The sequence below is a fragment of the Xenia sp. Carnegie-2017 genome, unplaced genomic scaffold (genome assembly GCF_021976095.1).
Source record: "Xenia sp. Carnegie-2017 unplaced genomic scaffold, XeniaSp_v1 HiC_scaffold_30, whole genome shotgun sequence".
NCBI lineage: Eukaryota > Metazoa > Cnidaria > Anthozoa > Malacalcyonacea > Xeniidae > Xenia > Xenia sp. Carnegie-2017.
Genome location: NW_025813494.1, coordinates 1,060,509 through 1,086,462, shown reverse-complemented (window position 1 = coordinate 1,086,462; position 25,954 = coordinate 1,060,509). Strand labels below are relative to the sequence as shown.

The following is a 25,954-nucleotide window of genomic DNA, read 5'->3' as shown; positions in this document are numbered from 1 at the left end:
TCGTAGATGGCTTTGAGAAGCGTGTATATGCGAACTATTACATGGCAGACAAAAGCAACCAAGGCTACCAAAACCTAGCCTAGAGGCTAGCCTTGGTTTTGGCAACCAAGGCTAGCAAAAGCAACCAATCACGGAGTAACATTCATCATAAGACTTGAAATTACATACGCCAAAAGGACAAACCAAAAATTAATGGACATTAAATGCGCAATATCAATAGTGCTTTTACGCAGTTACGGTAATACATCTTCACTTAATACTCTTCAAAATGGCGTATTTCTCTTTTTTCAATTCTTGCAGAATAGCAAATAATTGATCTCTCTCTGATATTTTTTATAGATGAGGTAATTGTTCAGTCAAAGATCTCGCCAAGGTGTGATGTTTGTGGTTTACTTCATTTTAAAAGTTATCGCTGTGTGACGCGAGTTTCATCTCCAGCCTATATTCGTCAAGCTTTCGACGATAATTATCATAAGTTGCGTGTCTGTCGCAAGTGTCTTACGTCGAAAGAAAATTGTATTGAAAACGTTGCAATTTCCAATTTAACTCGCTACTCAGACAAGATCCGGCAGATGAAAATACCTTTAGGAATGACGAGCAATCGAAGGACAAAACCGTTCGAGCTTGTGGTTCGTAATTTACACCATATCAAGTTTAGTGATTTTCACAGACCTGATGACTTGGAATGTTTTGAAGAGTTTGATTCATACTCCTCGATTGTTGACAATACGTCACAAACGTCGAAAAACTTTATTGCAAAGGTTCCATATGGACGATCCGATACTAAAGAATTTATTCTTGAAAGAACTCAACTTGTGTTCCACGGAAATGTTGAAGAATGTTTCAAGAAAAGAAGAAATTAGTGACCGCCCCAATGGTAATAACGCAATGCAAAAGTCCCAGCCAATGAATAAAGATATTAAGCCTGTATTTAACCATTCAGAAGAGGTTCGATCTCTGTATCACGTGGCCGCCAAGAATGTAGTTTCAAGTAATATTCCTGAGAAAAGCTTGGTGAAGGTGCCGTGAAGTATGTCAATCATGATCTTGTTGTGAGTACTAAACGTGCTTGGAAACCGAACAAAAAATATGATAATCTCTGTAAAGTTGGAAAGCCTAATATGAAGAAATTGCTGAAAAATTGTGATACAGGCAAGACTACAGGTATAACATGTTCTTAAATAGGTTTGTTGTACTAAGCTAGCTATGTTCAAATTAAAAGTCACTCGATCAGTCGATAAGAAATGTTTTGTCATAGTGTAAAACTATTTCTTTCTGAGCTCACCTACCCTTTTATCCTTTATCCCTTCTTTTCTTTCTGAGCTCACCTTACCCTTTTATCCTTTATCCCTTCTTTTCTTTCTGAGCTCACCTTACCCTTTTTATCCTTTATCCCTTCTTTTCTTTCTGAGCCCACCTTACCCTTTTATCCTTTATCCCTTCTTTTCTTTCTGAGCTCACCTTACCCTCAATCCCATTAAAATTTTCTGAACATTTCTATACATGATACTAGGCTTGGGAGCTTCAGAGATTTAATCATCCACATCTATACAGTTATCATCCTCATCTATGTCATCATCATTAGCTATTTCAAATGGGGTATCTCCTTCACCGTTTTCTATTGTTGTACGCCCCAACTGCAACAAGAGTTGCTACAATTGTCTCAAATTTCAATCCTGCAGCAATGTGCAAAGGGGTGCAGCCAGAAAATGATTGTGCATTAGGGTCTGCCTGGCCTTCAAACAATAAACAAGACAACAGTGGAAGATTGTTGTTTTCAGCTGCTAAATGCAATACTGTATTACCACTTTTACTGTCCTGAAAACAAACAGACAAATTGTTAAGAAAATGGTTGTAGATGAAAACTTTTATAATTTAATATGTCTGTACCATAGCATTTGTATTTGCTCCAAGTTTAATAAGTTCTCTAACAATATTAATATGATTCTCTTTTACTGCAACACCAAGAGGAGTCAAACCTGAAAGAATTAATGAGAAATTTGTCAACTTTAAATAAATGATACTGTGTGTTACAAAAACTATTTCAAAATCCTACCATCAAAATTTCGTGATTCCAGTAACTCTTGCAACTGCAGCTTGTGATCCAAATATTTTGGGCATGATTTAAAAATAGCTTTCAGAAATTTTAAGTCTCCATGATAGCAAGCAAGATGTATACATGTCTGACCATTTCTATCTACAAGTTCAACACTAGCTCCGTGATTAATAAGTTTTGAAACAACCCCATGCTGTCTTGTTATCACTGCCAAATGAAGTGGCGTTTGTATTAAATTGTTGTAAAGATCAAAGTATTCCCTTTTTGGTAATACATCCACAATAGCATCAATGACTTCAGCATTGCAATTGATAATTGCCAAATGTAATGATCTATTATAAGAAAAATATTTTGTGGATTAATCACAATGGAATAAGGAAGTCTGAGGGAATTTTTAACAATAAGACTTCTTTGAAAATGTTTAACATCCTCCTCCTTCACTTGTAAAATTTAATTCACACCGAATGTTGTGGGCGGAAATCTTCAAAGACACTTAAAATAGAAAGAGTGACTCTAAAGTGAATGGTCATCATGATTTGCTTACAGTTCTTATTAAAATTTAAAATTAAGTAGAAAACATTCCAGAATAATAATCCTTATGACGTTTCACCCCCAGCAAAGTCAAGCAAGCAAAGTGAAAAACAATGAATGGTAATTCCCAAATTTTTCTACCGTCATAATCACACGTATTCACGCCCCAAAGTATATTTTACGTGAGCTGTATCACACCTTAACATACATAAATCGATTTCTTATAAAAGTTTGTCAAACACAAATACATACGTGTCTCCATCGCCATTTCGTACCAGGAAATATGGCCAACTAGCCGCCATCATAAAACGCAGGTTTTGCGTTTGAGCAAAACTCTGTACACAATGCACATTCATTTGAAAGTAATTTATTTTCGAAGTCATTGAATCATAACCTTCGTCTATCTTCAAATCCTCAGTTTTATTTATGACTTTTTTCATATCCATTGAATCGTTGGGGCTCGACACGCATTGTTGATTTCGCGTTTCGTCATAATAACTGTCTGTACAAGAACTGAGAGAATGTTGGCTTTCATTTTCCGACATGCTTCCCAAACCCGAATCCACTCTAGAATCGCTATCATTAGAGTACTGACGATAGTCTTCCTTCATTTTTTCAACAGCTCTGGGTTGTTTGGGTGAACCCATTACAACGCCGTTCTTGTTTTCTTGTGTTGTCATCATCTTGTATTGTTAATGGTGGTAATTTTCCTTTAGCTGTCGCACCTAAATGCAGCTTTGGAATGAAATAGTTTGGTAAATTTACTGCACAAAATTAAAGCATATAAATGCTCTGGCAAAGACGAATTTCACGTTAGACGGTTGTCGTAATATAACCGGTCATACAAAATGTTTACTTTTAGCTTTTATTTGCTGGGGAATTCCCTTTCACATATTTAGCCAATCACAAGCCTCTATTGGAGGGGAAGTCCATTTTTCTGCTAACATATTCCTACAACCATTGGCTACAACTGGCTACAACACCCCTAAACCACGAATATGACAAAGAGGCATTTACATCTTACATCAGGGAAAATAAAAATTATTAATTGTGCAGTGCGTAATCATTTAAACAGCTATGCAAAAATATTACCTCTACAAAAGCTGAAATCATCAGATTTTCTTCCACATCAACTTTAATATAAAAAGTTTTGGAAACGACTTCTAGAATTTAAATAATGTAAATGCACAGACCCTCAATACACAGTTTTATTATAATTCTATTGATTTGTGCATTAGACGCTTTGCATCTTCCAATCTTTTATTGCATGTTTGGCACGCCTCGGTATAATGACATGTTGATCAATTTGTTGCCTCTTTCCAGCCCAGCTTTTAAGATACCCTCGAAGGAACGAAGGAAAATAAGCTGTATCCTTCGTTATATATTAAAATATTGCTGTACTATGATCAGACACATGTTCATCAATTTGTTGCCAATTATACCACACCTACATCAAACAAGGTCAATGTAGCTTTAATATACTTTGTTATTCTAATGAAAATTCAGGCATGGAAGTTACAGTGCTTTGAATATATTTGATTTTTACATTCTCTACCACATAGTTTTATTTTCAATAAATTTGTGCGATGGGCTTTAGGAAATAAAGCTCTTGTATACTTTTTTGTTTGTTACATATTGATACTTATAGGAGTGTCATGGTTTTCTTGCTGGGAATGCTGTTCGATCAATGAATCGCTACAGAGCTCTTGATGAAACAGCAATCTTTGGGCGAGGCTGTCGACATGAGTTTCCTAAAAAATTCTTAAATTTGAAACATGGAGAGAGGTCTGTTACACACATTTTCACCTATTTTTACCTAAATGTTCTTTGTTTGAAAGAGGTGGTTAAGATGCTTGCATGTGATGGTGTAAATATATTTTTTCAGTTGGTTTGCTACTTTCAATGCTTTGTGCAAGTGCTGAATCTTTTTGCATACATGTGGTTACATTATTTAAAAAAATATTCTACATATTTTATAGATTGAGCTATGCAGTTTATGTTCTCCAAGAATTAGAGAAAGATAATGCTGATAAACCTGCACTCAAAATAAACATATTGTATGATGTTGCATGCATGTTGGTGAAACACTTACAGGTAATATTCAATTGACAATAGTTGCTTTGTTAACTGTTTCCTTAGTCAATAACTTTCCCTCAACACTTTTTTTCTTTGAAAATGTAGTCTTTCACATGTTTTTCTTTATTTTGTTTTTTACAAAAAGAATTTGGAGGATCCAATTATTGACATTTTTCAATTTTCAATTCCAATTTTTCACAGCTATGGCCATGTTGGACGATGCCAAGTTAGTTGTTATTGTTTTTATTTTTCATACCTATTAACAGATGGTGATACCTGAGTTTTTATGCTGTCATAACTAATGGTATTGTAGATGATAAAATGATAAAAAGTCAATAATTGTTTGCTAAATCTTTCTTGTAAAAGGTTAAATTTAGTCCCCGTCGTAAAGAAGGATTTGGCCTAACTGACGGTGAGATGTTGGAGAGATTGTGGGCTTACATTCGCAAATTTAGCAGAATGACTAAAGAAATGCGTCCAAGTGACAGAGTTGATGTACTCAGTGATGCTCTTTTACATTATGGAAAGAAAACGAAGATTAATTTAGGTATAACTAGTTTTTGTTTCTTTGTTTGAACATATACATAGCTAACATGTCATCATATTATGTAATGGCAGGTATGAATTAAATTTTGTTTTTTGAGGCAATTTGCTGATGGCAAGGATGAAGCGAGCTGTTGACGTGGAAGAAACTGCAAAATCAGATATTGAAAAGTTATGCAGGTGCTTTCCGTGTGAGTATATGTTTGTATTTGCTGTGTGGTTATATTTGACTCCGATTTTGGATATGAACTATTTACGACTCACATGAAAGCAGTAAATTCTCTTTTTTTCATTATCTAAAGCTCACAGGATTTCAATAGATGATATTCGTGAGTGGATGAAGGACGAATCGACTTTTTTTTGTCGTGAAGTTGAGACTGGTTAGTAATAGACCACTTTGGCGGTTTTATTTGAATAAAAGCACGTGCTCGCTAAGTGAAAACTCGGACAAACATGGCGGAAGTCATAACAACGACTAATTTGCTATATGAAATAGAAATATTTTTCGCTCTCTTGCAAATGTAGCGACGAATCAAACTTAGTCATAGTTGTTGTGCGTCAACGGATATACGATGTGAGTAAGCACAACAACGCGCTACAAGCTAACCACACAAGCCCGACCACAAAGCATGAAAGCACTATAAAGCACTTTTACGATGGATATGTTGAGTCTTTGCTAACAGCCTACAGGCAAGATGCTGGGGTCCATGTTTATATAGGCAAGGTTAAGCCTACAATGAAAGAAATGACTAAAGATGGTAAAGATGTTTACGATTTATGGTTTATATTGGAAGGAAACGGGTCTAATCGCGGCAGTGTGCTTGATGCGTATTGCTGTTGTCTTGGTGGTAGAGATGGTGGATGTAAGCATGTATCATCTGCTTTGTATTCTCTTGATGATCTGCTTAATTCTAGAGGAGAGGATAGTGTTACAAGTAAGGAGTGTAAATGGATTCGAAGCATTCGATTAAACAATTTTGGCTTACCAAGGTTGTGCCACACATGTTCAAAAATTCTGCATTTTGAATAAGGTATCTTCTGAATGTACAAATGGTAAGCATTTAATTTGAGTGTTACCTTAGCAAATTTACTTGAAGCTAATTTGCAGTAATGTTGCTTATGATAGGCTCCACAAAGATAAAGTATTTTCATAAACAAAATCCGGTGAACAAAGATGAAAATGAGGCTGCTTTTTTATGCAAAACAGGTATCACATATCAAGTATCAAGTGGTTTATTAAGCGCCAGGATGTTTTGTTATGCTCCTCAATTTTTTTCTTAATTTCCTTAGATGATACGGTAAGCATCTTAGAGACAGAAAACAGTGATCCGCCGATGAAGTCTGTTGTCTTATTTGGCTTTGATGTGCAACAAGAAGACATAGACAGTCTACAACCAAAGGGACTTATCACAGACACAATCTTGTCTATATTAATGAGGTATATTCTTTCTATGCAATATTGATTGATTTTAAAATAGCAAATAGGTTGATTACACTACCAAAGTAAATTTACTAATGCTAGTGAACTGTATAATTTCATTTCTAGTGAGCACTGCTGTGAATACCCCATAGTAGACACTTTATTCTATTCTGTTCTTGTTGGAGATCAAGAACTGAAAGTGAGAACATCAAGCAGGTTTCAGTAACTGACAATGATATTGCACTTATCTTTCAAATATTCTACTTTTATACATTGTATTTAATGTTTGTAGACTAGAAAGAATCCAAGCTGCAGAACAATTTTTCAGTGCAAAGTTACTTGAAAAAGATTATGTGTTTGTGCCAATCAACAGAAGGTAAAAATGCTTTAGACAACAAATGTAGCATCTTTTGCAAAAAAATGTAAAAAAAGTTTTATTCCATTATTTTAGCCTACACTGGTTTTTGGCCATCATTTCACCATGGTAGGAAAAGCAACATTTGCTATATTGCATGTGTTCCTTTAAAGCATGTAATGTTACAATAGTAACCAATTTCATATTTAGGCATATCCTTGTTCTGGACTCTTTAACTTGGGATAAAGAAGACAAGAAATCTACATTTGAATATATTTCACAGTAATTGTTTTTCCATTGCACTATGCCTACTCTCATTGCTATGTTACTGTTGGATAAGAATTTTACTTTTCATTCTGAAGATATTTGGACTACACCTTTCAAAAGCACAGCATCAAAAGAAAGCATCGTTCTCATCATATGTTAAAAGTGAGTTCTTATCATACCACCAATAAAATATATTGTGCAAATAATTCTTGCTATATGCATTATTTGGTAGGTCCCACAGCAGGAAATCTCTTCAAATCTCTGTGCTGTTTTTGTATAACTTTTTATTAAATACTTTTTGAAGGTAATTATGGAAACTACATGTTTCTTCAAGTTAGAGCCTAATAATAGGAAAGATGTACTCAATGCAATAACATAGGGAAGAGTGCTTACTTTTTCAATCTCACAAAATTTTTTAGGATATTGAAAAATATGAGAAATGTCCCAATGATTTCATTCTCATGGAACATAAATGGTTCAGTAGCAAGGATGCCACAATGGAAAGAAATAAATGGCACAAAACTTTGCACACATTGTTTACTCTGCATTGATCTAAGTTTATCTTTAACACAAAGGAATATTTTATTGTATATTTTTTAAAGCTTCTATATACAATGTTTTAAGGTGATGCAATAATCTGTGGTTGCAAATTAACCAATGCTGCACAGATAGACACAACAGAATCAATATATGGTTTCATTGTTAATTTTCGTACACACAAATCTGTCACCTCGATGACACGCACGAATCCAGCGCTCTCGCTTGTCGCTATGGTATTTCTCCCCAGGAAAACGTAAAAATACTTTGCTTCTACTTGCGTCTCGTTTTAAACTATCAGGATACCGCGAATCGCTTTTGCAGGTTCCCCAAGCGCACCTCTTCGTCGTAACCATTGTTATAAAATTACTCCGCCACGTATCGTTATTATTATTGCATTATATTTAATCATACGAGTTCACATTGAATTTTGCTATGCTCTATTCATCTCTTGTCCTATTCTATATTTTATCGTGCATTTATATAGTAACTAAAGGGAGTGTTCTCAGTCATATCCTGCACGTAATAGTGGGATGACTTACTTCTTTCTAAGCGCGTTATAGTGCTTTCATGCTTTGTGGTCGGGCTTGTGTGGTTAGCTTGTAGCGCGTTGTTGTGCTTACTCACATCGTATATACGTTGACGCACATCAACTATGACTAAGTTTGATTCGTCGCTACATTTGCAAGAGAGCGAAAATATTTCTATTTCATATAGCAAATTAGTCATTGTTATGACTTTCCGCCATGTTTGTCCGAGTTTTCACTTAGCGAGCACGTGCTTTTATTCAAATAAAACCGCCAAAGTGGTCTATTGAGAAACAATGGCTTGTAGCTATGGAACAGATTTGACACATAATTATTGATGCTCATTATGTGGAAATGCTCACATAATTATTGATGCTCATTTTAACAAATATACGTAAATCTTCAACAACTTACAGAAGAAGAAGATTGGAAATGCAAGTACGTTATATACCTGGACTTGTACGCTGATCTTTACCATCGATGGAATGGTTGCACTGATCCAAGTGAACTGACTGTTCGATTTAATCAGATGAAAAGTATGTTCGAAAAGTTGAACTTGTTTCTAGAGATATTAAAGTCTTAAACAGTGTGAATTTAGAAAAATGAACTGGGAAAATTTTGAAGCTATGAATGTACGTCGTAACATTGTGAATAATAAGTTGGAATATCGAATAAAAAATTATTTTTTGTTTTTATACGTACGTACAAGTAGAGATGTCCATAAATCATTTCAAAGGAGACATTCGACTAACTCACCCATTTCACAACAAAACGACAAATAGCCTTTCTTGACTATTACGCACAGTAATGGAGACGCCACGGATAAATTCCTTGAAGGAGCCAGTTGTTACACTACACTAATATTTCACACATCAGTGCAGTAAATCCAACGTCCATATTTTATAGAAGCAATCTCTTGCCACGTATAAAAGGAAAGAGTTTTGAATGCACCATTATCAATATCAAACCAGTAAAATTTTATAAGTATAAAAAATAAACAAACGACTCATTTGCTGAAATTTCACTCAAAATAACTCATTTGCTGAAATTTCACCCACGTCAATTTTGAGACATGACCTGTGATCAGGAAGTTACACATACAGGACCTTCAGAACTAACTGTATGTCTTTGTCTAAAATTTTAGACAAAGACATACAAATTCCTTAAAGGAGCCAGTTGTTACACTACACTAAACTAATTAAACTAATATTAAACTAATTCCAAGATGAAATGGTAATCTGGTAAGAGAACACAGGAACTCAACCTAATAAATAAGTCAATTCAATACAAAGACTTTGGTAAAAATACAAGCTGCAAAGTAAGAATAACTTAATATAACTTTTAATTTGGTATTTATGATACTTTTGATCTATGGCTAGCTCGAGTGCCGAGAACGAATGTTACACGTGCAAGTGCGCGGATATAAGTCGACTAATTAAATTGGGACGTGTGAGACAATTGAGTAGCCATTATACATAATGTGAGAAATTCTCGTCAAGTCATGACGCAGATTATAGTCTAGAAATCCGTATAGTTCACGCGACATCTAGTCACTGCATGGTTGTGGGGGACTTTTTTGATGGTTGAAAATTAGTTGAAAATAGTTGGTTATGTAAAATAGTTGGTATAACATATCGTTAGCAGAAGATTACATCTAGATTACACAAAGTGCATTGTGGCACACTAGCGTGTGTGTTTGTTATAGTTACTGCTACAATAACATGGTCTTGGGAGTCAAATAGATTTAACATCATCGTCGTGCATTTTATTATGTAAAAGTGCTTTTGTTATGTGTCAACAACCAATCTCAGAAGGAATTTTTTTTAGCCTATTATTTTACACCTTTCGAAATTATATGTTTAAACTATTTGAAATATTGATATATGAAATGTTAATGTAGCTAATAAGACAGTGGTTCGATGGTGAGAAAAATCAGCCAACAATGTGTAAGCTAACCTTAGAAACCATAAAAAATTTACAGGCAAAATAACCTCAATAAGTAATTAGGATTGTGAATATACATGTTGATTGTACGACGATATTTGGATTCCTAAAAGACCACCAGCCTATGACAGAAAACTTAATCACAAAAATAGGTCCAGATGTTATCCATCGTTTGTTTTAGGAAAAATGACCAGAAGAGCAATTACTTTTGTAAGTTTTTATCAGCGCCAAAATTCGACAAAGATCAAGAGGTTACATCCTCCAGCGAATATTCAAACGATTTTTAAGAGTACGATTAAGAGGTTAATCAATTTAATAGCTGGACTTATACAAGTAAAGCAGAATCTTTCAATAGACAGAGCAAACGCATCGGGTGTCATAACTATTGCGGTATTTCATGGTATTTAAAGGTCACCTGAAATGCTTGATATAACTTTGCTTCATATGAAAGCTTAGCTAATGATTAGCCTATTCGCCAAATTTGAAAGTCCAATGTTTTATATTTTATGAGACATGGTCTTCTGAATTCATGACATTGACGATTTCCGAAAGCCGAATTCAAATAGCGCGAGCGAATTTGAATTACAAGCTGGGGCGAGTTGACGTAATAGTTGCCATTGCATGTTTTTGCTCAGTGCAGCCAGTAGCAGTAAAATTAAATTTCGCCAATTTTCTTTTGTTGCTGCTACTATTAATGCGTGTTTATCTCGACGTCTTCAACGGAGGAAGAAGTCGAATTTGACATCGAATATATTGCTACGGAGGTCCAGCCTTACATGTTTGAACCGCTAGCTAGTAGCAAGAATGTTGAAACTGACGAAGATCTGTCTTCGTCGTCAACGGACAGCTCATCTGACGAATATACTCACAGGATTGGAAATACAAACTGGTGCGTTGCTTTTTTTCATGATTAACATTTCATATCGCGTCATAAAATTCTTTCTTTATTTTAATGGCAGGTGTGAATGTGGACACTGTGTGGCGATGACAACCGGCCGGGAAAGCATTTGTTGCCATGAGGAACCGAAGACTACTGTGAAGGTACCACAGGATTCATCCTGACATTCATCCTGACATTCATCCTTACATTCACCACAGGATTCACCACAACATTCAAAATTAGCATAAAGTGTGAAGTTGACACCACATTCATTTTAATGTTATTAAATAACATCAGTTTCAGAAACAAAATAGAAAACCGTATTTTTGCTACAAAAAAGCAAAACATGCACACGTGTTTGGTGCCGTTGTAAAGACCAAGTTATTTAGACAAGGATTATACTATTTTTATTTTGGTCGAAAGTCTTGGAGCAAATATACAGCATTTTAAAGACTACTTCCGCTTTTGTCTCTTTACGTTAAATAATTGCGCGATGTTTACAATGCATAAATGTTGACATCTAAAAAGGCCTAATTTTCAAGAAATAAACACGCTGGAAAATACTTGTGTTTGGTAACATCCGAAAGTACGTTTTCTGAGGATTACAAATATGGTTTTATTATCTTGGTCCAAATTCGTGGAGCGAATCTACAGCCGTGCAAAGTCGACTGTGAAGGTACCACAGGATTCAAGATAGTACGGTTTTATACGGTAAACACGCTACAATTTACTTGTGTTTAGTATCGTCTTAAAGAGCGTGTTCTGAGGATTACAAATATGGTTTTATTATCTTGGTCCAAATTCGTGAAGCGGTTCTACAGCTTTGGAAAGGTAGAGCATTTTTGCGTTAATTAATAGGCAAGTTGTCATGTTGCATTATTTCACTAACGTCTAAATATGCCGGGTGTTGAACTAGTTAACACGCTGCAATATACTCGTATTTGGTATCAGATTAAAGATCTTGCTATGAGGATTACAAATATGTCTTTATTATTGTGGCCGACATTCCAGGAGCGAATCTACAGCTTGAGAAATGTGGAGACGTTTTGCGTTAATTAATATTCGCGGTACTTAACTGACATGTTTATATATATCTAATTTTCATGAAGTTAACACGCTACAATTTACTTGTGTTTAGTATCGTCTTAAAGATCTTGTTCTGAGGATTACAAATATGGTTTTATTATCTTGGTCCAAATTCGTGAAGCGGTTCTACAGCTTTGGAAAGGTAGAGCATTTTGCGTTAATTAATAGGCAAGTTGTCATGTTGCATTATTTCACTAACGTCTAAATATGCCGGGTGTTGAACTAGTTAACACGCTGCAATATACTCGTATTTGGTATCAGATTAAAGATCTTGCTATGAGGATTACAAATATGGTTTTATTATTGTGGTCCAAATTCAGGAGCGGTTCTACAGCTTTGGAAATGTAGAGCATTTTGCGTTAATTAATATTCGCGGTACTTAACTGACATGTTTATATATATCTAATTTTCATGAAGTTAACACGCTACAATTTACTTGTGTTTAGTATCGTCTTAAAGATCTTGTTCTGAGGATTACAAATATGGTTTTATTATCTTGGTCCAAATTCGTGAAGCGGTTCTACAGCTTTGGAAAGGTAGAGCATTTTTGCGTTAATTAATAGGCAAGTTGTCATGTTGCATTATTTCACTAACGTCTAAATATGCCGGGTGTTGGACTAGTTAACACGCTGCAATATACTCGTATTTGGTATCAGATTAAAGATCTTGCTATGAGGATTACAAATATGGTTTTATTATTGTGGTCCAAATTCGTGAAGCGGTTCTACAGCTTTGGAAAGGTGGAGCATTTTTGCGTTAATTAATAGGCATGCAGGATTTTGAACTAGTTAACACGCTGTGATAAACTCGTGTTTGGTATCAGCTTAGAGATCTTGTTCCGAGGATTACAAATAGGAAGAAAAATGTTTTGTTTGTTGTTTCTTTGAATGGACATATCATATAGCTTATAAACAACATGTAATTACAATAACAGCTCGTAAAGAACATTTTTCAACGTTTTAGTTAATAAATTTCCTTAGGAACTTAAAAACTTACATGCAGTTTATTAAAGAACGAGCCAAACAAAGCTGGATGTCAGATGGCCCAATGGTTTGGGCTTCTTCGTGTATACTTTTTTAGTGCTTCACGAAACAAGGTCGCAATACAACGGGGACCTGAATTTGCCCTCCATCCGGGCGAATTTAATTGATTGATAATGAATAGCTGTTTGTAATAATGATTGGACACAGGAAAGATACTTTTCAAAATTTTTATTTTTTGGCGATTTTTGAACTTTTTTTCCTCTTTAGTTAAGACTTTCTAACCTCCTTAGTCCCTGCAAAAGATGGTAAGAACAATGTGAGATAACAAAAGAAAATCATATTTATTTTTTGCATTGTTTTGAAATAAGTTTTGTTTTTGATTGATCGAATAGAGTCAGAATCAGAATGTTTTCTTTTTATTCTGTGCGAATACAGTTTAAAAAGCTTCACTACTTAATTGATGAAGTAACTTTTAATCTTTTTGTTTGATATATGTTTAATGAAAATCGTTCTACCTTGTAAATATATTGATAACAACTTGGCCACGCCCTCTTCCACGCCCCCTTCCACGCCAAATTCCGCGACCTCGCCATTGGGGACGACCACGCCGTCCGCCGCGGCCTCTCCTGGCACCCCGCGTCCCTCGACGCGGTTTGCTAGGGCAATCTTCAGGGCGTGCCCACGTCATTGCATGTTTACATTCTGAAATAATAAAGTAATAAAATCAACATATAATTTGTGCGAACAAGTGTGTCATTAGTTTAAACTCACTTATTTCCTCTGGCTTGTTTTCGACGTCTGCTATAAAGTTGCGAACGATAAAGACGTTAGAGATTTTCCATGCCCAACAAAATACAAAAAAACATGTATTAGAATTGGAAACCTGTTCTCAACCATGCATTTAGATGGTTGTTATAAAAAGCGATAGTGAATTTTACAGTGTTGCGGAACAGCTTTTTATACTATATTCATTGGCGTTCGCTTAACATGAAAAACGATCATAAAGATATTCAATTATCATACATGTATAAGTAATATGTTAAGCACAAGTACAAAAAACACTCTTAGTCGATATATTGTACAAATTATGCAACAAACCTTTTCGCTTCTTTCGATTTTCTTCTTCTGATTAAGACGATTCATAAAAAAAGAGATATTTTTTGTAGGTTTGAGTCATCTTTATGCAAATGTATTTAGCTATTAACATTTTTGAAATTTTATATCTATTCCGAAGAACTGGCTCACCTTTACCCCCCCTCTCTCGTTTGTTTTGAGTATCTGGAACAAAGAACACACATTAAACTGATTGGATAACATGCATGTTAATAAACACAATTCTTTTGCGACTATTCTTTAGCATAAGCACGTTTAAGTAAGGTTGATGGTGATGTAATAGAATTGAATCAACTATTGTTGAACATTGTACACTTTGCCATAAAGACAAGTTGAAATATTTCTTTTCACTTAATGCAGAAAACTAAGAAACTTTGCAAAAAATGTTACTTATCGTTTTACCATTTTGTGCTTCTTTTTCGGCCATTTCTAAATAGAAAATAATGTTTATCATTAGTTGTACAGCGTGAACAAACTTATCGTCTTATGCCCAGCGCCGATATCGCACAGTGGCAAATATGCCATGTGCCCCGCGATCCATGCTAAAAGGAAATAACAATGCGTCATGGGGTACCGCAATAAGAAAATGCCTTGGGCACCGACATGTAAACGCGGCGATGCTCATGCGTTTATACGAGTAAACGAACGTTCAAGCAGTGACACATTACATAAAAATGGAATCATAAATACAATAAAAAATATCATTATAGTTTCGCCTCCGGAGAAAGGTTAAATATTTATGCTTTAGTACCATGTGATGCAGCGTATTAATGTATAAAACTTTTGGTAGAGAATAAGGCAATCCCAAGCATAAAAACAATCAAAATATGCATATGGTTGTGTTTAAATATATATACTTATTTTACTTTGGGTAAAATTATTGAAACAATCTAGTTGCTATAAAGGATTGTTCACTTACATTTTCCGTACACACTTCTAAATATCTGTTATTACCACGGCACACTCAACAAAAGTGAATGAGAATTATGACGCGTGATATTAACACTGGCTTCTTCATTTGTATCTCTTTTGATGGACCAATCGCATTACTACTTCTTTATGATGGACCAATCGCATTCCTAATTAGTGAACTAAAGAGAAAAGGCGGCAAAGCAAAGGCCACTCCTTTGAAGATTTCCAACTGCCGGAGAAAATTTCAGTTGTGTTGTTTGGTAGGGAAGTTACAGAATTTTTGGTAAGAGTTTCGTCTTCTACAAAACATTAAAATGATCTCTGAACCGATCCGAGTAGGCTGTTGCTGATATTTTGTAGAAAAACTAACAAAAGGTAGCATGTTTTATTTTTTGCTGATAAAAGTAATTTCCAAAGTCAGCATACTTGACATCGACTGGAAAATGCAACAGCTTTGTGACGTATTTTGTTATTCAACGATGACGCACAGAATGTCGGTTTGGCAGATTTCAAATCAAAAATTTTAATATTGTTTTGCAGTGATTGAAGAAACAAAACACGATAAACTGATTTTATTTCTATTGTTTGTGTCGAAGAACGATTAACCCTTGGTGCACGCATTTGCATGCGTCATCGTCATTCATCGACAAACTAGCTATGAAACAAAAGACAATGTCAGCTGTCAAGTTTGAAGACATTGTAAATCACTAAAAAAATAATATGTTGCAAAAAAATAAACATATTCATAGGTTCGAAATTTAAATAATGTAGGAGAATATAATAATAGCACGAAAAATCAAAACTCCAGAATAGTGTTGGTGTTTTAAAGTTATTTGTCAATAAAACATTACAATTTGAGAAACACGACGATTTTTAAGCGCAAACATGTTTCGACATCAGAACGACATCTTTCGATGACAAACATGTTTCGACATCAGAATGACATCTTTATTGTAAAATGGTCAGGGTTAACACGTGATTTTAATATATTCCTTCATGGTTGGTGAGTGCGTACGATTTTTATGCACGAGTAGAAGAGGATTGAAAACAAACGAGTGAGCGTAGCGAACGAGCGCCAATAAAAATCGTACAAATGAAGCGTGCAAGTGTCCATTTTGATCTCGTACATACAACATACAATTTCGCAACTGGTACTAATATATTCTAGGATGTCCTTACTTTCTGACTTTTGTTGCCCTTCAACGTCTTTTAACACAAGTTAATAAAGCTATCTTACCAGAAAGATAGCTTTATTAGACATAGACAGAAAGAGACAGAGCTCTAATTTGCTTTTAAAAGTAGCTGACCTCACTCCTATCGTAGAAATGACTCATCATAGTGAAGTACAAATACAAAATAGCGTAACTATACGATGCTTCGACTTTGAATCTAATCTATTTCATTCTTTTCTATTCTTTAAAGAATGTGACTGTTTCGCCCAATATCAGGGCTCATCAGCATGCCTAGGAACCACACCGCGATAGGGTGGTGCAATTCCGACATGGACAGCCGCATTTTCTCGTGATATAATACGAGACGTCTCTCAGCGCATTAGAGCAGCCAGTTGCGTTGTCTGACATTTCTGCAGCAACGGCGCATTAGAGCAGCCAGTTGCGTTGTCTGACATTTCTGCAGCAACGGCGCATTAGAGCAGCCAGTTGCGTTGTCTGACATTTCTGCAGCAACGGCGCATTAGAGCAGCCAGTTGCGTTGTCTGACATTTCTGCGGCAACGGCGCATTAGAGCAGCCAGTTGCGTTGTCTGACATTTCTGCAGCAACGGCGCATTAGAGCAGCCAGTTGCGTTGTCTGACATTTCTGCAGCAACGGCGCATTAGAGCCAGTTGCGTTGTCTGACATTTCTGCAGCAACGGCGCATTAGAGCAGCCAGTTGCGTTGTCTGACATTTCTGCAGCAACGGCGCATTAGAGCCAGTTGCGTTGTCGACATTTCTGCAGCAACGGCGCATTAGAGCAGCCAGTTGCATCAACAATGAATTTATCGGTATATGCAAGACATACAGTTAGTTTCTTCATTAATTGATTTTTCATAAAGCGGTAACAATACATGTGTTTGTGAGATGTGTTTGCTCGTCGTTGAAAAGAACATAACAAACGTACTCACCACAATTATGATATTCCAATGTAAAGCTATAAGTTTGATTTAATGAAACAATGTTATCATTGTGTTTCCATTGGAACTGTCTAGGTATTTCCCCATTACAAAAACATTTAAGAGTTACGAGACGACCGACATTTTGCTTGTAAGACGTTGGTATTTGACAACATCTAACGTCACGAGGAAATATTGTTTTTGAAATGAAAAGGAGTTCATTAATGTACAGCTCATTAGCAATTATTGGTCGCAATGCGTTTATCAAAAATATTTGGACTATGATCATATAAGCCCATTCTATAACGAGCATAAGCCAGGACAAAACACCACAGCTAATGGCATCATTCTGCGCTGGAAATTTGTCTTCCCAATGCGCCGAGAATTCCGACACGAAATTTTTGTTTGCTATTTCGATACATTGACCTCTCATTCGGTAAAGTTCTTTGAAGTAAAATTTTATATTATCTACCAATGTTAGATATTGACTGCCTCTTGCCATTGGGTCGTACAAATAAATGCAACATTCAACAGTGTTGATTATTGCCATACACCAGTGACTACCTTGTCCAACATTTATAGGAATTGCAATCACGTCGTAAAGATGAAACAAAACACCTCGGTAGTGCCTCCTTAACATTTCATGAAAGCGCTCTTTATTGTTCGGCTGGCGTACGGATCGAAGTTTTGTCATGAATTGTGTCGTGAATGCAAAACTACGCAATCCAAACTTTTCCGTATTTTTTTGTTAGCAATAGAAGGTAACAATTTATAACCTCATCATTGAGCCATCCAGGGTTGGAAAGAACATATGTATCGTTTGAAAAACCCCTTTTCCAAAGGTTCAAGAGTTTTGATATCTTTTCCCAGAAGATTGTATCCGTGTGTTTTAAATGAAGCAACACGTTCATTTCTTACATTGAGATCACAAAGTGAGTGAAATACCTTGCACATTTTCTTATATTTTTGTGCAATTGACGGAGGCAAACTATCGACCTTTGATTGGACATCTCTACTATTCGTTTGTGCGGTTGGCGCACTTGTGCTATGAACAGAGCCCACAAAATTTGGTGAGCTTGTACTTCGGGGTATGTCCTCATTGTCACTATCATCGCTGAGTTGGGTTGACGACTGTCGTTCGTCTCCATAACCTTTGTCACTAAAATTTTCAGCGGAGTAAAAGGCTATGTACGCATAAGTTGACACCTTTTGCTTCCACTTTTGTGATATATCAGAGACGAATGTATCGTCGACCTCATAAACTCTTCCATCTTTGAATATTACAGCTGTGTAATGGCCAACATCAATACCTGAGCCGTAATGCAATGCACATGAGGATAATTGATAAGTGGCCGATGCACCATCATTCTGCAATGTTAATTTTAATGGCAGTGGAACTCTCTGACAACTCTTCGTAACTCCTGATCCATTTGAAACAAATCTTTTGAAACCAAGGCATAAAATTTTAGGCAGTGTTTTGAGTTCACCTATGCGAACGTGATTCGTCCTCACACTGCATGTGCTACAGTGTGTAAATACAGAATCGATTAAACTCTCTTCGATTTTTCTGTTAAGGTTTTGTTGCCATTGTCAACGGAAGCAAAAAGCGTCATGAAGGTTTCCTCATCATGCAACCGAGTTTTTCCACATACATCACAAATTTTTCTATATTTGTACGTTCCTCTAAAGGAGCCTGCGTCACAATGTTCATGCAAAACTATAAAACTCTCGTGAATATCGTGTTGTTGGCCACTCATAACCAAAATACTTATTAAAATGTCGTGCAGCTGTTGTGGATACAAAGGTTTGTCATTCGTGTTTTTTAATATTCGCAAGGTTTTATTCAGTACTTTCACTACAGTTGGATTACATTTTGTCGTTGTTTCGGGGTATTCAACTTTTAATGCATGCAAACATTGCAGAAGACTGTTCAACCAGCAATCGTTACCCTTATTGATTAAACCTCTTGTTAATTCTTTTCTTAGCAAAGACACGTGCATCTTGTGCGACGTACCAATGGATTTGCTGGATTTCGTACGCTCGCTGTCTTTACTTTGTTTGTTTTTCGTCAACATACTTGTATCCTTGAAGCGGAACTTGTCCTCTGCCGACATATCTAGCCATAATTTAGCTGCCTCTTTCGTTAAAAACGCGTTAGGGCGATTTTGAAGCTCTCTTTTCTTACTACCTTTATGAAAAAAATTTAAGAATGATGACGGTGGACGTCTACTCTGTGTACATTTATTGATTTCTGGAGTTTCGCTTAACGGAATTGCCGGTGACTGCTGGAATTGTCCAACTTTAGCATTAGTTTTTGGTGTCGATGGAGTCTTTTTCCCCCATGTTTCACTGACTTGTGAATAATCATCAACTTCATCATCTGAAGTGTCATCTGAACTTACGATAGTATTGCTTTCGCTTCTTTTGTATTTTCTTTTATATCGATTTCTTGTGCAGATGTTTTGTCCGATGTTTGCGTCTGAAAATTTTCCAAGAATTTTTGGACGTCTTTGTTTTCTGGTAGGTTTATTAGCAGTTAGTCTATCCGAGAAATCTGTCATTCGTCGCCTAATTCTGTCATAATTTTCCAAAACAAATGCATCAGGACGCAGTCTTCTTTGTTTGGAAAATCTTCTTGTTTTAAGTTTCATGACACCTTCCACATAGCCCTCTGTTTTTGAGTTTTCTGATTTAAATGAAAGGTACGGATAGTCGTGTAATGTTTCGTAAACTGGATCGTTCTCCTCTATGTATCGGTCTAATGAACCTAAAAGTACACCAGACCACAAAGGCATCTCACAAAGATAAGATTCTATGAATGCAAAAAATTCTGGTGCGTAGCATCTATTATTTGCCTTGCTATGTTTTGCATCTTCCATCGCTCTTTCTTTGACATTTCGTAGCAAGCTATCGTAATGATTTTTGAATGGATTTTGACTTGTATTTCTGTCTGTTTCAGTAAGATCGGCATCATCATCGCCTGCATTTGAAAAGACTCCATGCACTTCAACATGTTCAAGGATTTGTTCTCGTTCCTCCATTGCATGGATCAATTTCCATAAGGTGCTGAACGCGTTTTGGACTTCATCATTTTGAGTCTTATGAAGCAGGCAAATTGCAACAGGTAGAAGAATATGATCAAATTCTTCTTGGGTTCTAGAGTTTACCAACAGCGACACACAATACATGTTAAAGCGATACCACACCTCGTTTGTCGTACTGACTTTGATACGCATAATTGATTTCAAACGCCTATGAATTATGTTCATGAAATGACTGCAGCCAACATGTAAAACCATAAATGCAAAATCTTCGTTTGATGCCATCCTCTGCACAATCCTGAATGCTCGAAGTAAAACTGAGCAAGGGTTTCTCCGTTGAACTCTTTCAGAGCAGCCAATATCAACGCCTTTGAGTAATCTGTATTTAACTGACGAGGTATTCGAACGTTTCTTTGAAAACGTTTGCCTCATCTCGACGAAACCTCTCAATAAAGGAACGTATGCTGGGAGCACTGTGATCATTTGTTATCATTTCGGCAATCGGCACTGATGGATTTCCTTTCTTTGGGTGTCGAACAATAATTGCATAATAAAGTACTCTTTGCCCATGAAATCTTGCACAATCGTTCCGGTTGCGTCCATGTATGCAATATCTTTCATGCATAAGTAATGCCAAAGACGCACCTGATCTTCATTCCACATATATACCCAAAGTGGACAAAATGAAATTGCTTGAACAAATCCTTCAATCTGTTTGGGAGGCATCTCGCGCTGTTTTTCTCGCTGAATTAAATCATCCATAGCCATCTTCAAGGAAGTCATGACGTCTTTGTCCAGCTGAGTTTGTTGTCTTCCTTCACTGGCTATTTTTCTCACAGTATCTGGAATTTTACCACATTCATTTCTATTTCCAGCTGCCTTTGCATTTACCGATATTCCTCTTTTATTTCTTGGTACACTTTTGAAGGTTGGCCAGGTCCTTTGTGAAATTGATTTGCCAGTTGCTTACGTTTGTCACTCTTTATGAACCTAGACTGGCTCTCCAGCAGCGTGTTTCACAGATCCGTCATAAGTTACGGTAACTTTCTTGGGAAGAAAGTCTTTGCGAAAGATTTGCAATACAAACTTGCAAGAACAATCTGCAAAGATGCAGTGAGTAGCATTAAACACAATCGGCGTATTTCTTTTCCTCGAATTTTCCTTAGCGATGAAATGCCTTTCGAATTGGAAGGTGCAGTAGGCGTTGGATTTTTCATGTGATCCATCATGATATCCGTCCATGGGCACCGAAGAGTGTTTGGTTTTCCGTGGTAGGTCTGATCCTTGACCACTCTGCTTCACTCAAAAAATGTTGCAGACCTACAAACATCGGCTATAAAGAATGTATTTGGTCGTGGCAAATATGGGCAGTCCATCATTCTCTGGAAAGTTTCGTGCTCATCGGAGCAATAGTTTGATGTGTTGCAATTATTGTTTGGGGTAATATTAGCATATGTTTTGCCAACGTTCTTTTCCTTGGAAGACATCTCATACGATTCAACATCGCTGAATGGTGAAGATGTTGCATTAGCACAGACATTATCCATATTATCTTCATCTTCTGATATTTTCATCGGCTCCCATCCCTCGCTAGAATCACTTTCACAAGTAGAAGGTCTTTTATCAACATTGTCAAGTTTTGCAAAAAATGCTGAGGGAGATGATACTTTTTTATCATTACAATCATCGCGCCACTTGCTTGAGAAGTCAGTCAGTTGTACTTTTTCCTCTTCCTTATAATCATAGGAATGACATTTTGAAATTCGTCAGAGTGATAAATGACTTTCTCAATCGACGGACTACTTTCCATGCTGTAAGATACACGATCTGAAATACATATGTTTTCATCTTTTCATCAATGCACGGTGAAGAAGGATGTAAAAGTACATTACATTCTCTGTTATCGACCACGTCTTCCATTTCTCCATGTGACTCCAGGACACCCTCCTCGTGAATATCATTTGTGCCAAAAACGTGCATTGGATCATTGTCATCAGTTTCTTTGTTTGAAAGTGACAGCAGTTCTTGTGGACGGTATTTATTGCGGGATTTTTTGCTAGCACAAATAGGACAGATATAAGATTTGCCGTCTATACAATTACTGTATTTTTCGAGTTGTTTCTTTGTTTTAAGATGAGGTAAACCAACGCATTCTGGATGATAAAACTCCAGACAACCTTCTTTCTTTTCATCGCACAAAATATAGATTCCAACATCTTCTTTTTGACAGAGACACCATAGTTTTTGGTTGTTCCTTTCTGGAGTATGGGCTTTCGGTATGCATCTTCTACGTTTTATGCATTTGTTTTCTTTATTGGATTGTGCTAAGGTTTTGACCACATTGTTGGTGTGTCTGCTTGAAACTTCTTTTTTTGAATCTTGTTTAATGGAAGATGCATCTCCATGTTCACTTTCTTTAGTGTAATGAATATCTCCAGTTAAATGCTTCTGGGTAGTGACCATGTCGAATTCCTCGCTAGCCTCATCACTGTCAGTCGCTGATTGGCCAAAATCATAATGGTCGTTTCCTGCGCATTCACCACTATGAGTGTTAAATGGTCGGGACTCTAAAAATGGCAAAAACTCGCGACCCGACGACGGGTGATGCGCATTATCATTATATTTATTGTCATGGCTAGCTAACAGATCTTCAGCATTTGATAACTAAAAAATGCAAACAAGTGTATTATATTAAATTGAGTGCATCAGAAGAAACATTGATTTAATTTGAAGTATGGTCTGGATTAGAACAAAGCAAATAGTACCATCATTATTAATACTGTAATAAACTATTTCAAGATATTAATAATTAAATATGCTTAAAATAAAAAAAGGCGATATTAATGATTACAACAATATTGAAATATTTACAATTCAACCATTACGTTATGTCTAAAGATCTAAAAATCAAAAATTTATATAAATATTTATATTTGGGCACCTAAAATGGTTAGAATATTCTCTGAACACATGAGCAACCGATTTTAACTTGCATGAACCTTATATTTGTAGACTCAAGTTTCACCTGCCACCGCCACCCCCCTCCTCACATTACAGCAAGGATATGCAACATCTATTCGACGTAAATATTCTCTTTTATTTTAAAGGCTATAAGCATGCGTCCTATTTATACAGAATGTGAGACTTCCAAGATTACGCGTTTTCAAATCCCTGTCACATGCTACAAAAAAGGTGTGAGGTTCCTAATGACCTTCCCCTCCTCCCCCCACCATACCCCCAACAGGAATGCTGGAAGCGCCGCCAAGAAGAACAAAGAAAATAGTTAACGCAGTTGATAAATGTGCTACAATACAATGTCTCCATAATCAATGTTCACTGACGTTACGCTCAAAAGATGAATTGACTAAAATTGATTGGACATAAATAGCCAAATATGTAAATAATATGCCAAAAAAACAACGTTTCTTGGACATTTAGACATTTCAGATTAAAAATGAAGTTGAAAAATACGATTGCCGTCAGTCCCAGATTTATGGAAATGCATTACCCAAATCAAAACTTTTTGCATAAATCATTCCCGATAGAGTGTACATTATCAATGTATTTATTTGCATATAGCCACTTAAATACCTTAATTAAAAATTGAATTATTACATAATTTAGTGCAAGTGAGGCATATGTTGCCTATGGTATGGATACACGCAAATTTTATGGAGCTAATCCCTCAAAAATAGTGCAATAGCCTTAAAAACAAAGTTAAGCTGATGCACACATGTGGGTCCGATAACTATCTAAACTATTCTGCATTTACAAGACGCCCTTCATTACATTGCATGTCACGTGACTGTGCTTATTGAGAAAAGTGAAGTCCAAAGATCGTGCATCGAAAACCATTTTGCTGTGAATACTTTATCCTCAAAACTCTTTTAAAACAATTTTCTGAACTGTACATATTCCACCCAACCGATAATTCAAAACGCTTGTAACTTTTGCGTTTTACATAAATAGGTTAGCGATATTTTCGACGATGTAACTTTTATTTCGTCTTTAAGTGAGGATTAACGCTTCATATAATGCAACTATATATCGATGAATTATGCAAGGTCTTTGTTGTACTGATAACATCACGAAGTACAAAATGCTATAAATTTTCCATCGCAATGCACTGAGCGAGCGACGTATCAAATACAGCAAAAATACAACAATCTTAATAACTCAAATGACAAATTGCATTTTAATTTAAGTTCGCAGAAAATTTTTGGGCTTGCTTTCGCTTTGAATAATTCTCAAGCACAAACATCGGTTATCAATCAGCGCATGCGCAGAAGATATCACAAATATTCAAACGGTCATTACGTTTTGAAAAATAATTAATTCGTAATCTTTACACAAACAACCAATCAGAAAGTTTAAGATAATTTTCAAACCGCCCAAAATTCATAAACCGTTTACTGTCAAACGAATGATCAATACATGAAATTAAATATCCTTTGCGTACCTCTAATCGCCCATGCTCGATTGCAGATCGCATGCCATTCCGGTTATCGTGCCAGCGAAGATATAGGTTTCTCCGTGCAAGCAATTTGTTTCTAATCCCAAGTTCAACTAAAATTTTCCCCCAGAAGCTATTTGACTTTCTGTAAGAATCGTTTTGGTCAGACACATTTGACATAGCTGCAACAATTGCATTCACGTCAAACGTGTATTTCGATGGACGACCAACAGTGCGCTGAAAAGCACAAACAAATGCAGTGAATGATAACGGACATAAACGACCGTAAGACAAGAAGAAGCGATAACGTACCTTCATCATTTAGCGTTACACGAAAACGAGAAGAGCACAAAAGATTTTAATATAATCCTGAATTAACTTTTCTCGCAAAAGTAATAATTGCTTCGATAATACAGGAAAACCGTTGACATCAACGATTCAACGGTCAGTCATAAAAGACGCAAACACAGGATACGACAAAGGTTTTAAACCGTGAAATTCTTAAAATGACGTTTGCATAAATTAGCATAAACTCAACAATTCGACGAAATAAATAAGACACATATGTTCTATATTGCAACAAATTACATAGCACAAGTGTTGTTCTTTTCATAAGCCGTAGATTCTCCTCGAACTTGTGCCACGATAATCAGAACATCTTTCCAATCTTCAGAATCACATCTTTAAAATGGTACCCAATGAAAATGATTGCAGCGTGTTTACCACTACTTCAAAATCAGACATAAGTACATCTCATTTAAATAACGCACAATTAATTAAACCAAAAAGAAAACTATTTCATAAGCTGTAGAACCGCTTCACGAATTTGGACCAAGATAATAAAACCATATTTGTAATCCTCAGAACAAGATCTTTAAGACGATACTAAACACAAGTAAATTGCAGCGTGTTAACTTCATGAAAATTAGATATATATAAACATGTCAGTTAAGTACCGCGAATATTAATTAACGCAAACGTCTCCACATTTCTCAAGCTGTAGATTCGCTCCTGGAATGTCGGCCACAATAATAAAGACATATTTGTAATCCTCATAGCAAGATCTTTAATCTGATACCAAATACGAGTATATTGCAGCGTGTTAACTAGTTCAACACC

General features: G+C 36.0%; 3 protein-coding genes and 3 long non-coding RNA genes across 11 annotated transcripts; 3 read left to right on the top strand and 3 right to left on the bottom strand.

Moving 5' to 3' along the window:
- Nucleotides 1-1,443: 1,443 nt before the first annotated feature.
- LOC124455179 (nuclear factor NF-kappa-B p105 subunit-like) lies at nucleotides 1,444-3,439 on the bottom strand. Its single transcript, XM_047005886.1, has 4 exons — nucleotides 2,840-3,439; nucleotides 2,057-2,388; nucleotides 1,891-1,979; nucleotides 1,444-1,818 (listed from the first exon to the last, which is right to left on the bottom strand). Exons 1-4 carry the CDS (start codon nucleotides 3,268-3,270, stop codon nucleotides 1,609-1,611), a joined length of 1,062 nt encoding a protein of 353 aa, XP_046861842.1. The 5' UTR covers nucleotides 3,271-3,439; the 3' UTR covers nucleotides 1,444-1,608.
- A 560-nt stretch (nucleotides 3,440-3,999) lies between these two features.
- LOC124455184 lies at nucleotides 4,000-9,007 on the top strand. The gene is made up of 8 exons (XM_047005891.1): nucleotides 4,000-4,048; nucleotides 4,236-4,372; nucleotides 4,567-4,681; nucleotides 4,809-4,889; nucleotides 5,030-5,210; nucleotides 5,308-5,397; nucleotides 5,509-5,586; nucleotides 8,729-9,007. The coding sequence occupies exons 2-8, from the start codon at nucleotides 4,275-4,277 to the stop codon at nucleotides 8,893-8,895; spliced, it is 810 nt and encodes a 269-aa protein (XP_046861847.1). The 5' UTR covers nucleotides 4,000-4,048; nucleotides 4,236-4,274; the 3' UTR covers nucleotides 8,896-9,007.
- On the top strand, nucleotides 5,942-7,954 carry LOC124455187 (probable ubiquitin-like-specific protease 2A). Of its 6 annotated transcripts, none has more exons than XR_006951750.1 (7): nucleotides 5,942-6,413; nucleotides 6,497-6,644; nucleotides 6,753-6,842; nucleotides 6,919-7,002; nucleotides 7,078-7,263; nucleotides 7,344-7,410; nucleotides 7,668-7,954. XR_006951750.1 is itself a non-coding variant. In XM_047005895.1 (5 exons), the coding sequence occupies exons 1-5, from the start codon at nucleotides 6,317-6,319 to the stop codon at nucleotides 7,112-7,114; spliced, it is 456 nt and encodes a 151-aa protein (XP_046861851.1). In that variant the 5' UTR covers nucleotides 5,942-6,316; the 3' UTR covers nucleotides 7,115-7,375. The 6 variants fall into 6 exon arrangements, 1 of the variants encoding a protein (XP_046861851.1); XR_006951749.1 differs by having other exon boundaries at nucleotides 7,481-7,954; XR_006951753.1 differs by having other exon boundaries at nucleotides 5,954-6,259; nucleotides 6,333-6,413; nucleotides 6,753-7,002; nucleotides 7,481-7,954.
- A 2,928-nt stretch (nucleotides 9,008-11,935) lies between the features above and the next one.
- Nucleotides 11,936-15,744, top strand: LOC124455200. The gene is made up of 2 exons (XR_006951765.1): nucleotides 11,936-11,967; nucleotides 15,636-15,744. It is a non-coding gene; the product is annotated as an uncharacterized LOC124455200 (long non-coding RNA).
- LOC124455193 lies at nucleotides 13,465-13,866 on the bottom strand. Its single transcript, XR_006951758.1, has 2 exons — nucleotides 13,721-13,866; nucleotides 13,465-13,498 (listed from the first exon to the last, which is right to left on the bottom strand). It is a non-coding gene; the product is annotated as an uncharacterized LOC124455193 (long non-coding RNA).
- Nucleotides 14,459-15,265, bottom strand: LOC124455202. The gene is made up of 3 exons (XR_006951767.1): nucleotides 15,238-15,265; nucleotides 14,721-14,747; nucleotides 14,459-14,483 (listed from the first exon to the last, which is right to left on the bottom strand). It is a non-coding gene; the product is annotated as an uncharacterized LOC124455202 (long non-coding RNA).
- Nucleotides 15,745-25,954: the final 10,210 nt, after the last annotated feature.